At 47.7% G+C, this 13,520-nt stretch overlaps 1 protein-coding gene across 2 annotated transcripts; it reads right to left on the bottom strand.

Annotated features, from left to right (window-relative positions):
- Positions 1-2,128: 2,128 nt before the first annotated feature.
- LOC114794877 (transmembrane protein 184B-like) lies at positions 2,129-13,371 on the bottom strand. Of its 2 annotated transcripts, XM_028987701.1 has the most exons (10): positions 12,839-13,371; positions 11,614-11,835; positions 9,909-10,074; positions 5,987-6,077; positions 5,773-5,848; positions 5,509-5,600; positions 5,205-5,374; positions 4,519-4,713; positions 4,068-4,094; positions 2,129-3,788 (listed from the first exon to the last, which is right to left on the bottom strand). In XM_028987701.1, the coding sequence occupies exons 2-10, from the start codon at positions 11,833-11,835 to the stop codon at positions 3,559-3,561; spliced, it is 1,269 nt and encodes a 422-aa protein (XP_028843534.1). In that variant the 5' UTR covers positions 12,839-13,371; the 3' UTR covers positions 2,129-3,558. The 2 variants fall into 2 exon arrangements, with proteins under 2 accessions (XP_028843534.1, XP_028843535.1); XM_028987702.1 differs by lacking the exon at positions 4,068-4,094.
- Between the last annotated feature and the right edge of the window lie 149 nt (positions 13,372-13,520).

The raw sequence follows: 13,520 nt of genomic DNA, 5'->3' as shown, positions 1-13,520 counted from the left end.
GTGGCCTAGCAGTTAAGGTTGTCGGTTCGAATCCCAATCTGCAAAGGTGCCACTGAGCAAAGCACTGTCCCCACACACTGCTCCCCGGGCGCCTGCTCGCTCAGGGTGATGGTTAAATACTGAGGACAAATTTCACTGTGTGCACCGAGTGCTGTGCCATTCAGGTGAAATTCACTTTTAATTAATAACTTTAATAAAGAGATTTTATTAGATGGATCCACTTTGGAGTACAATCACTTTTCACGTCACCAAGTGCAACTTCTGCACTTGTTATCACCCAGTTCTTGAGTTGAATGTGGTGTGATGGAACCCTGAACGATCTAAGCTGTGGAGACCCCTGCTTTAAAACATATGTTGAGGAAGGGCGGGGGGGAAACACCGCTGTCCACTCTGAACATTATCCATCATTTGTGCAGCAACCACCCTCCACTTTAAATGATTAGATTAGATTAGATTCAACTTTATTGTCATTACACATGTACAAGTACAGGGCAACGAAATGTAGTTTAGGTCAAACCAGAAGTGCAATAAGCAGCAAGTGCAGGATACAGTTCAAATAAGTTATATATATATACATAAAGTGATATGTGCAAGACAAAGTGATATGTGCAGTACAAAGTGATAGTACAGTGCAGTGATTATCAGGAGTGTATGGGGGGGGGGGCAGAGGAGTTCAGCAAGGAAACAGCTCTGGGAAAAAAGCTGTTCCTAAGTCTGCTGGTTCTTGTCCATGGTAGCCTGAACCGTCTGCCTGAAGGCAGGAGAGAGAACAGTTCGTGGGCCGGGTGGGAGGAGTCCTTAAGAATACTGTGAGCTCGACGCAGACAGTGCTTCCTCTGGATGTCCTCGATGGATGGAAGTGGAGTCCCTGTGATGCGCTTGGCAGTTTTCACCACCCGCTGCATCGCCTTACGCTCAGCAACAGTGCAGCTTCCATACCACACTGTGAGACAGCTGGTAAGGATGCTCTCTATTGTAGAGCGGTAAAGGTTCAACAGGAGATCTGTGACATCAAGTATTATGAATCTGTAGATGTTTGCTGCTCCTCACAGGCCCACGCCTGTATTCTCAAACGTCTGCGTCTGCAGTGTGTGGGGACGGTGCTTCGCTCAGCGGCACCTTCCGATTACGGGGCCCGCTTCCTTCACGTCTCTAAACGTGAAATACTGCTCCTGACGCATCAACGTGAGTCGGTGACGTCACGGGGAGGGGCGAACCCCGCCCCCCGGAAAAACTAATGGCGCCTCAATCATGTTTGCTTTCTGTATAAAGTACAAGTATCCAGTCCCTCAACATTCTAGGGTCTTTTATGGGAAACCTGCAGCCGGGCGACAGCGACAGAAACCCCACTCAGGTTTAAGGTCCCGACCGGCTTCTGCATGTGGAGGCGCAGCAGCGCCCCCACGTGGTCGGGGGACGTCACAGCACAAAACCGACGTTCACGTTACAATCTCACATTTTATATGACAGAAGGAGCTATAAGTAAAATTACACCCACCTACTGTAATTAATTTCACGGGGGAAAATAAGATCTGGTAACACCGCTGGTCACTCGAGAGATTGTGATTTAAACGGAACTGGTTTAATGACGCAAACGCAGTAATTTCAGTTTCAATGATTTTTCTATTTTTTCCCCCAGAAGATATAAAAGACTTTCATGTATCTTTTATGTGACACAAATCAATACTTATTACTTTCTTTACAGAGCGTTTGCTTCCAAGTGACTGTCACTAATTTCCAATTATCTTTAATGCACTTTAACCCACTACTTACTTTAAATTGTAAAATGAAGTGAAGTTGAAAGTGAAGTGATTGTCATTGTGAAACACTGCATTACAACACACAGTGAAGTAAGTCCTCTGTATTTAACCATCACCCCGAGTGAGCAGAGGGCACCGTGACAGGCGCCCGGGGAGCAGCATGTGGGGACGGTACCGAGATCAAGGGGACCTCGGTGGCACCTTGGCGGATCGGGATTTGAACCAGCAACCTTCTGATTATGGGGCCGCTTCCTTAGCCACTTGGCCACCACTCATAAAATCTAAGAGACAACACCCTGGAATACAGCATTTCCAACACAGGAACTCATTTGTACTAAAATACAATATTAAATCACCAGAGAGTGAAATGAAATGTAAGAAACTGAAGCCTTTTATTTTTTGTTCATCTATATTTTTCCAGGATGTCCGTACCACACACACAAATATAGAAATACGTAAAGCATGACATTCAACAAAAACCAAAAAAAAAAAAAAAAGACAAAAAGAGCAACGACAAACAAAGCATACGCTCAGGATCTCTGAGATTTACTATTATGTACAATAAACGTCTGCTTTCGGAATAATATATTCTCCATTATAAAATACATCTTGCAAGGTACTATAGCAACAAGCAGGGCAATGATAAAAGAGCTCTAAATCCTCATATGCAAATATATCAAAGTTCTCAAATACAGGCTAAGAAGTCCTTTAAATTTCATCATTACAAAAAAACCCACCACAGACCATATAAGGCCACCCAACCTGTTTTAGGGCACAACAAAACAATATCATTCCGGTTCCTCTTCTGCAACCTTTCGGTGTTACTCGTCTAAAACATCAGCCGAAACTGAACGAGTGGAAATTGCCAAGTTTGGTGATTAACAATGAGCGCCCGTCCACTTTTACGAGAGAAATAACGCAGAAAATTGTTCAATTCGACGGTAATTCCAGCGACCGAAACGAGGCTGCTGTTCTAATTCCGGAGTTCTATTAGTGGGTGTCATGATGATGTAAACTAGTCTGCGGGGGAAATGCACGCCTATTATGCACATGGTGCTCTCGGTTAACAGACTCTGATCCCGTCTGCATTTCGGTCTGTAATCTACTCAGGACCATTTTAAAACACTCACATGCTCACATTTCCGATCACAGACGAATAAAAACGATAGGACGTGTACCATAAAATCAAACGTTGAAACGTAGTTCAGCACCCTGCTCCTTACACAGGGCTCTTCTTTTTTTTTTATTTGGCAAGGTTCGAGAGGGTGGGGGCGGGGTTTCGGCTGGGCCGCGGCCACTACGACAGCTGCCAAAAAAAAAAAAGTGACGCGGTCCATATACTCTTATTCCTAGTCTATATGTCTTTATTCTAACCAGCTGTGTGCGTGTGAGCTCTGCTCCGGTCCACGGTTTCTACGTACGGCAGACGCTCCTCGCTGAATAAATTCAGCATCAAGTGCTAAGATGTGCGTGGTTGTACTCCTAGTGTTATGGATGAGTGTCAAGCAGCTAAATTCCATTAGTGTGTGTGTGTGTGTGTGTGTGTGTGTGAGTGAGTGAGTAGTTGGGTGTGCCTGAGGGATTAGGAACTGTATAAAAATCCCCTGATGCACTCAACATTAACAACATGTGTGTGTGTGTGTGTGTTAGGAAGCATGGCTTATGTCCCCACCAAAATCCAAACTGTGTGTGTTTGCCACAGTGCCTCCCTGTAACCATGGCACTTTATCAAACTGACCTCTGAAAGCACAACGTGCCCCCCGAACCCGCCCGTTTGAATAAAACCAAATGAAAACGGTCAGAACTCGTCGTCGGAGCTGAGCAGCAGCGTTTTCTCGTTGTCGCCGCGGGTGCTCGTCGTGCTGTGGCTCCGGGAGACGGGCGGGCCGCCGCGCTGCTCCAGCGTGGACTGCTGGGTGTACTGCTGGTAGGCCGGGGAGAAGTTGTGGATGGCGTCCTGCACCATGTCCCCGGGGTTCATGGTCTCCTTCAGGCTGCTGGAGATGCTCTTCATCGGGGCGCAGCGACCTGTCAGGCCGAGGGTCACGACCAAGAGGACAAATAATAATCACCTGTCACAGTCTACACAATATATAACCGGTATTCGTATATGAACATATGAAAGCAAATATAATAATAATAATAATAAAAAACAATATATATATATATATATACACACACACACACACACAAAATGCAATCACAGATGGACTACTAAAAACATACAGCATCTACAACACAGCACTTAATAAAAAATAAAAAGAGAACAGAAGAGAAACGTGAGGCTGAGGCAGAAAGAGAACCTACCGTACTGTCCATAGTTAGGGACTGGGCCTTATAGAGCAGCATAAAGACAGACGGCACGGGGAGAAAAGAGCGTGTGCGGGCGGGAGGAATGTTGAATACAAAGAGGAATAAAAGTGGAGGGAGAAAGAGCGAGAGGGTCAGTGAGAAGAGAATCATCTAAAAAAAAACACGACACTGTTAATAATAATGCAGTGCTTCATCTTCAAACAGTTCCAGACAATACACAGGGGCCGAGTTCTGATTGGCTGAGAGGATCCAGGCGGTGATGTCACGGTTTTCATGATTTTAAACGTCATCGGACCATGATACTGATTCTAATTTTCTACCGTTTATGGTCGAATGACACTGCTGGAACACAGAAGATAAATCTTACGTTTCCAAGTAAAATTTAAAATGTGATATAAAAACCATGATCATCGGTTCCTCCGGTTGAAAATGCTGAGGTCTTTACCGTGAGAGTCCAGCCTCTTGTCCATGTACACCTTGTAGGTGAAGGCGTGGCGGAGGGCCACGGCGGCGAAGAACATCTCGATGCAGATGATGAAGTTCTGGTACCCAGCCGCCACGGTGCCCTCACCCACCGACACGTCCGGGGAGTGGATCTGCGGGATGGCTCCACATTTCTCCAGGATGGCCAGCAGCATTCCTGACACCAGGAGAAATGGGAACGTTCATCAGGACACAGGCCAGGGGTCTCGTTCATAAAACTTTGCGTAGAACTTGTACTAAAAGTGTAAGTGCAACCAAAGGGAAAAAAAGCCTGAAAAAGCATCACCATGGCAACCAAGGGGAAAAGTAAGGAGACGTATTTTTCCTAAAATCAAATAGATGTGTTTGTGAGTGAAGTGCAAAGACAAAAAACAATTGTTTGGTGGTCACAGTATCGTGGTGACAAACTAAATTTTTTAATTTAATTTGAATTATGTTTCACGTATATATTCTGTATTATAAATAAATGACTGAAAAAGTGCAATTAAATATACACAAGGAAATATTATATGGGTATATATCGCAAAGTGTGCGTAGGAGGAGGAGTACGCATCTTTTAGGTCCCGTTTTGTGCGTACGAGACAGCTATAAATGAGACCCCTGGTCCTATGCGGGGAAAGAAAGAACGAGAGCGAGAGCAGGGTTTACCTTGCCAGAAGCTGAGGAAGATGACGGACTTGACCATGAAGAACTTGAGCACAGGGCTGTAAGGGACCAGCAGCTCACGGGTGGCGAAGTAGAAGAGGAACAGGGCATAGAGGGACAGGCTGACTGAGATGTTGTAGACGATGGTCACGTAGAGGTAGCCGCTCGCCACACTGACGGGATACAGAGAAATAAAGAAATGACTCAAACCACCACAATCGTAAGAATTTCCACCCACAGTTTGTCAACTGTGAGAAAAACCTTCAAATACAGAACTGTCAGAATGGGAGAAGAAACCGCTCCTCACTTGAAGTCTCCGTCTCGGTATTTTCCAAAGGCCTGCAGGATGACCGTAATCATGGCCATGAGCGGTTTCACCACGCAGAACTGCAGGGTGGCCTAGAAGAGACAGAGAAAGGCAGAGCTGATTGGACTTTTTCGTTCCTCCTGCACCTTGAAGAAGAAATTATGGACGAACAAATAGTCCATCCATCAACAAAATAAAAAAAATTAAAAAATGGATTCTATTAGAGGCTGATGGAAGACGCACCGATAGACCACAAGCTCTCACCTGCTTGCAGAACCTGAGGAAGCCGATGGAGTAGGTTCTGCCCCAGAGGCAGCAGGTTCCGTACACGCAGCTGGACCTGGAGGAGATGGTAGGATTTATCGCAGGCTCTTTTACGAGATCAAGCGTTCCCTCGGCCACATGCACTCGAACGAGTCAGGGCGCCGACGGCCATTTCTGGACAAGCGCAGGGAACTGCAGTGAACGGTTAACTCACTCGATGGGCTTCCCTCGGATCTCGGCCATGATTGCGCTCTCTCCTCCGAGGTACTCGTAGCACAAGCTCAGGAAGTTGTAGATCACAAACGCTGCAGAAAAAGACAACAGGACGTCAGCCTCGGAGCCTGCACTGCACACCGCGTCCAAACTGGGACAGCGCGGTATAAACAGCGTAAGACTGAGGTCTGATTACGCTGCCACGTTGCAGGACGTTTTGCTCCTTGCCTGTGAAACGTCACATCGGCGAAACCGCACCTAGTAGCATTAACAAAGGTTGGGGGTGATTGTCGTTGTGATGACACGGTGGAACGTGCCCTCTGTATTTAACCATCACCCTTGGTGAGCAGTGGGCACCATGAAGAGCGTGAGGGGTGCAGAGCTTTGCTCAGTGGCACCCTGGTGGTTCAGGATTCAAACCTGATGTTCCACTGAACTGATAACTTATCACTTTTCAAAGTGCTCATAACTTTGGTCCTTGAGAAGTTAAGGTCCCCTGACATTAATCTTTTTTTTGCTTTTATATCGGTCTTGTTGGTCCCCTAATTCTGTATCTGAAGTGTCTCGGTGTAGAATTACAGCCACTTTGATCCAGTCCCACGATGAGATTCGCCATTTCACCGTCTGTAGCTTTAAATGCCAATGAGCAGGAGAGAGGCGGGACGAGGAGGAGAGCGGCCATTCGCGGGAATGACGTCATCAACACCATTCACCAACCACACCAAGACAGGAAGTCGTGTCGATCTTCTGAGTCCCCGAACCGCCAAGGTGCCACTGAGCAAAGCACCGTCCCCACACGCTGCTCCCTGGACGCCTGTCATGGCTGCCCACTGCTCACCAAGGGTGATGGGTTAAATGCAGAGGACACGTTACACCGTGTCCCTGTGTGCTGTAGTGTTTCACAATGACAATCGCTTCACTTTCATAATTATGACTTTACTTTTACATCCGGAATATGGCCAATGAGCCCCTGGACGAGGGGAACTCCTATTAAATAATCTTACAAAGTGAAATTTTCAGCTTTCATGTTAAAAACCATCCAGAATTAAATCTGATTGTCTTATTTTGCCAAGTGAGCAATCAGGATGCTCTGTCCTTCACGGGCTACATCCACACCTTCTCTCTCTCATCCTGTCGTCTCATTGCACAATGTACATGCTACTGTCTCATGTGCATGCTCTTGTTTACTTGCTCTAGGTTCCAGGACATTTTATTCAATTTGTGGGCCTCATGGAGCTGCTATCAGTATGCAGAAATGGAAATGGGATGCCCGTCTATTTAAAAAAGTAAATTACGAAAAAAAGTCAATTACACAAAATACATTAATTTCTGCCATTTTTATCATGATCGTGAAAACTCTAGCTGAATTTTACTCACCGATCGTACTGTAATCATTATATCATGTCAGGTTGACATTAAGGCTGGATATTCCCTCAGTTATGAAAAGGACTCCCCTACATCACATGGGATGAGCTTTTGGGGGGACTTTACCGTCCAGGAGCAACACACACACACACACACACACACACCTTCACCCTCTTGGTGTCAGAAATAATTACACTGGGTGGGTAGTTAGTTCCTCCTCTACATAACACTAACTAAACTATCAGCAGCATTGTTGTATTCCTACACAGTAAAACGCGTTCATATTTTTTATATTATCATAATCAATATTAAAAGATCGAATGCGGGCGGTTTAACGGACAGTCAGCACAGCCGCTCTCCGGTGATTCATCTGTGGGTGTATTCAGTGTATGACGGCAAGTGAGGGAAGGAAGGTGCGTGTGTGTGTGTTGGTAGCGGAGCTGACTGCTCAACCAGGCGACACACGCCCTCATGCTGCAGACTGTAAACGCGTTTCACATCAGCTGTGGCCACAGGCCTGCAACAGGTTAAAGATAGAAAACACACACACACACACACACACACACACACACACACACTCCATGACAAACCACAAGTACCCACCTGCCAATTAAAACCCACTGCGAACAAATGTGCACGTGCCAGTACAAACAGAATCTGACAGCTGATGCATTCTGGGTCATTTTTTACATTTACGGCATTTACCAGACGCCCTTATCCAGAGCGACTTACAATCAGTAGTTACAGGGACAGTCCCCCCCCTGGAGACACTCAGGGTTAAGTGTCCTGCTCAGGGACACGATGGTAGTAAGTGGGGTTTGAACCCGGGTCTTCTGGTTCACAGGCGAGTGTGTTACCCGCTAGGCTACTACCATCCAAACTGATCTTTCCAATCTGCAGTCTGTATATAGCAGAATAAATAGAGCAACAGAATTCTTTGACACCCAAAAACCTGGGTGCAGTTTGCAATATGGACATGGGTTATTGGAATTGGAATACAATGGACTGATGCAATTAATAGATGGCGTAAGTAGAAAAGCATTCGTTAATACTGACTGTTTTCACACTGTACGTCCCCACAGTGTGGAACAACATTTAAAAAATGAAGAGGTGAATATATCGGTGGAAAAGAAAACTAGCTGGAGTGAAAGTGATTGCTGTGGAACAGAAGATGAAACTGGCTGCTGTGCGGAACGGCAGGTTTATAAAGTCGGTGTAAAAGGCATTCCGGTTAATGACGGCGCTGCCTGTTCAATAAACTCGCGCTCTCGGCAAATGCCAAGTCACTGCGGTAACCACGGCAGTTTCAGGTTAATGGATGCCGGCGCCGCGGTGGGAACGCTGCTCGCGCTCAGGCGAGAAAGAAAGGCCGGTCGCAGGCGGCCGTCGTTTGCATACTGTTGCTAAGATATGAGCCTGCCCTTCCCAGCAGGCCTCGGAAAATGATGGGAAAGAACAAAGATGGCTACCCTCATAAATGCAGATGCATTCACACACACACACACACACACACACACACCCCAACTGTCTGATTTACATAGACTATTAACATCCATTTTCTTTCGTTAGACAACACAAGACCAGCACGTTCATAATGTCATACCTGCACACACTCTAACCTACCCACACGTTTACAGCCGTTCACGAGCCACGAGATCGTCATTCGTATCACTCGAGCGAAAACGTCCATGTGGATCAGCCCACACAAACAACTCAAATGTAGTTTAAGTCCTTGATGCTGCCTAAAGGGCTGTAAATGGAAGTTCTCCCTCTTACACCAACACACACTCCTGCACGCCCTCTCAGATCTGCACACGAAACCAGACTAAAAATTCCCTCTTCACGGGGTCTCCGGTCCCAATCCACTCTGTTCTCCTTCGTTGTCCCTGGCTGGTGGGACAACTTGTCCTGCTCCATTCGACCAGCCGAGACTACCACCACCTTTAAGAAGCAGCTGAAAACACACTTGTTCAAAAAGTATTTCAGACGAGTCTAAAAAATTGGTCTTTTCCAGAAAAGTTGGGCCTTATCGGGGCTCTTAGTTTTGTAACTCAAAATCTATAGAAACCGAATGAATTGCTGGTGTCGTCCTCTTGTTAGTCAATTTGGATAAAAGCGTCTGCCAAGTAAAGTAAATTATTACTACAGTGTAGAGACATTCTCTGGTGTCATAATTCGATTAAGATTACCAATGCATCACGGTGCATCCCATCAATTTTCCTACATTTCCAATACGTGTTTTTTTTTTAAAATAGGTCAGTGAGATGAGAGTTAAGGCCTCGATTACGAGATTCACTTCAACACCCCTGGTAGAGCTTCTCATTTAGCAGATGCTACAGTAATAACACCAGTTACACATCATGTGTGGGTCAGAAGCACAAACCAACGCACGGTTTAAATGCAGGATTTAGACAGATGCACCACGTACAGCAACGCTGAACGTGTTGACGTCAAGAGAGACGTCGTGACGCGTCGGCAGTTACATCTAATCTCAAACGTTCCCAAACCGAAAGATAAGCGGTCAGAAAACACAGAAAAATTAAAATGGAGCGACTCACCCTCATAGCAGTCCCTGACGGTGTCAAAATACACGTAGTACTCCTCGTTGGTGAAGAAGAGGAGGCTGAGCCACGAGTCGAATGCGTAGATGGGCACGATGAAGAGGATGCGCACGATGTGCCGCTGCTCGTTGGGAGAGCTGTAGTACCGCAGGTGCATGTAAATCTGAGGAACGGTTCAGAAACAAAACCATTTTATACGTTTAAATTGTTGCTACATTAATGTCACAACGGCCACCAGTAGAGGATCTCCCGCCCGCACGAGAAGGTCTTTCTAGAAAACAGGAAACTGGCCTTGTGGCCACACGGGGACGCCGTTTCAGGCAACCAGGAGCGGTGAATTTCTCTTTTTCCTGTATCCGTGTGGACAGTGAAGCGGCTTTTTTTTGGTGGAAACGCTGACACATCAGCCCGCCTTCCAACCTGACCTTTAACCCCAAACGCATCATACATACAAGTGGTAGTAGCCTAGTGGGTAACACACTCGCCTATGAACCAGAAGACCCGGGTTCGAATCCCACTTACTACCATTGTGTCCCTGAGCAAGACACTTAACCCTAAGTTGCTCCAGGGAGACTGTCCCTGTAACTACTGATTGATAAGGGCGTCTGGTAAATGCTGTAAATGTAAATACAACAATGGCGGAAAACGCATTCGTTTAACTCACTGCGGTGTTGTGTGTCAACAGTAGGGCCTGTCAAAGCCCATTGAGACGTACTGTATGTGATTATGGCCGTTATAAGAAATAAACGTTGCTGTCGATGTTCTCTTTAGAAAAAAAAACCTGTTTTAAAGAAAAGTGAAGTGATGTCATTGTGAAACCCTGCAGCACACGGTGAAACGTGTCCTCTGCATTTAACCGTCACCCTTGGTGAGCAGTGGACACCATGACAGGCGCCTGGGGAGCAGCGTGTGGGGAGCAGGTAGGGTGGTGGTAGCCTAGCGGGTAACACACTCGCCTATGAACCAGAAGACCCAGGTTCAAACCCCACTTACTACCATCGTGTCCCTGAGCAAGACACTTAACCCTGAGTGTCTCCAGGGGGGGACTGTCCCTGTAACTACTGACTACTGTCGCTCTGGATAAGGGCGTCTGGTAAATGCCGTAAATGTACCCGAACCCACAACCTGCTGATTACGGGTCCGCTTCCTTACCCACTAGGCCACCACTGCCCCAGAAAAGCAGGGTGTGGGTGGGGTCTAAGTCCCCTGATTTAACAAGATGCGTTAGTGTGTGTGCGCTGTGTAATGAAGACGCGCTAATGGACACACAGGCCGACGCCGATGAGGTCATTTCCAGACCAGCTTTTGTTCACTACGCCTGCACAACAACCCCGACCTATCACCTTTCCCGGCCTGTGCAAACGCACTCCTACCGCAGGCAGAACAACACACGGGCAGTGTGCAGAGTCCTGTTGCCGGGCAACCAGCAGCACTCTCTGACGTCGCCGCGGAGCGGCCGCACCTGTTGCCGGAGCAACGGCTCATCTTCTGACTGTGGCGAGCGGTGCGGCGGAGTCAACCCTGGCTTCCTGAGACGGAGAGTCCTCCTACGCCACACACGCACCCCAGTTACACGAATACTAACGAAACGGGAAAATTCACGACTCTCCCTGAGAAAAGGTTCATTCGCTCGACGTTTTTGCCACGACTGGAGGTGTAATGCGCGTCCAGAACGAGAATAAAGGCGATTTATCGCGTGTACCTGGTGACACGTGAGCAGCAGGGCCGTCCACACGAAGAAGCCGGACACGGCCTGCGCTGCGGGCGTCATGAGGAAGATGGGCTCGTCTGGGGTCACCTGAGGAGCCACGGGCCCGAGCGACACGTTGGCCCCGGGCGGGCCCACAGCCGGCGCCAGGCCGATGGGGGAGCTGTTGCCCATCCTCTCCAGCAGGGGCACGTCCCGCCTCCACACCGCCTTCATCTGACACCACAGACAGAAAATGATGGATATTAAAGACAAAATAAAGCACACGTCGTACACGTCCTCCGGAGAACGTTCCCGTCCCAGCAGCTGATTGCAGTGGGGGACATTTTTAGGTGTTCGGTGATGGTCTGGAGGAAGACGTGAGAAATGGGGATGAAAGGAGGCCGAAGCTGCAGGGAGAAGAGAAGAGGAACGAAGGGACGGACGGAGCGATGTCGTCACCCCATTCACAGCACATGGAATACAGAGACAAAAAACGGGAGACAAAAGTACGGAAAATGCAGCTCTGCACACGCAGAAGTTCTTTCTGAATTCCATTACACCTTTCATGTACAATACAGCGAAAATCCTGACGAGACCTCCTGGCCGTTGCCATAACAACCGAGAGCCCAGACACGGGAAATGTCCAGATGTAGATCGCAGACATCTTCAGCTGAGGACCAAATATCTAAATGGCTAAATAACGCGAACTTTGACCTCATTCGGCCACCGAACCAGAGCTGAACTGAGCCACAAGCGCAAACATCTACGCAAAAAGGGCATAAATGTAAATGAACACATGAGTATTGCCGATCATCGTCTGGACTGACGAGAACCTCCTGAAACGAAGGTCCCGCCGTCTCCCCGCTGACCAACCTCAAGCAACACTTCTTCCAGAATCTAGATTTACTGTGGCCCACGAATTAATTATTTAGTCGAACACACTACGCTTATTAAGATGCTGCAATGTCGGAAAACCCAATTATTTCATGAATATTGAGAACTACGCGTTGGTCTTGTTATGATCATTTGGGGAAGTCTTTGGTAGAAGACCCCTATAATAAATATATGTAAATATAAATACAGAGCAAATGCAATAACTACACAGACGAGGTGGCCTTCAGAAATCCACTCATATCGTAAATTGTTAATATTTTATATATAATCATTTTCCTGAACAAGTGGGTTTAAATGAACACGCGTGTTTGTTGTGGCGAGTTCTGGACGCGGGACTCTTTACCTTTCTCCTCGGCCGCTCCTCTCGCTTTCTTCACAGCAACAACGCGATGATTTCTGCTTTCAAACAGCGTCGCATTTAGCTACCGATTCCTCTCGAATTATAATTGTTCAGAAAGACGAACAATTACGCTGCTAAACTCGGCGGCTAGCGGCTAACGGAGATGCCCCTTCGGGGAATAACGGTGACTGTTCCCGGCGGATGCTAACGCACCGATTACAAACCACAAAACGGGCCAAACTCGGCCGGCTACCGGCCTAAAGTATTCCCCGCTACTGTTACAGCCATGTCCGCCCGTACAGAATCCCGCTAGCGGCGCGTCCTGGCTGTCTCACAGAGCTAACTGCGCTAGCGGCGGAGCTAACCGAGTCACGGAAGAAAGACGGAGGCGCGGCGCTAATTGAACGAACGATCTTCTGTACACGAGATGAGAAGCCGCGCTCGGCTCCGCTCGGCTCCGCTCGGCTCCACTCGGCCCGCCCGCTTCTCCTGCTCCCGCTCGAGTGACTGAGGCGGACGCAACGCGGCGCTCCTCCGCCAGGCTGAAGGTGCGCATGCGCGTCCGCCACGGTGTCGGTTGCGTCACTCCAGGTGACGTCACGCCGCAGTGACACTCCAGGTTATCCAAACGCATTTCCCTTGCAACTACCCCAGGCTGCGGGCCTTCGACTCGTTCTTGAAACTT

The sequence above is a fragment of the Denticeps clupeoides genome, chromosome 7, assembly GCF_900700375.1.
Source record: "Denticeps clupeoides chromosome 7, fDenClu1.1, whole genome shotgun sequence".
NCBI lineage: Eukaryota > Metazoa > Chordata > Actinopteri > Clupeiformes > Denticipitidae > Denticeps > Denticeps clupeoides.
Note: the sequence above shows the minus strand (reverse complement) of the source record. Positions and strands in the feature narration are given on the sequence as shown.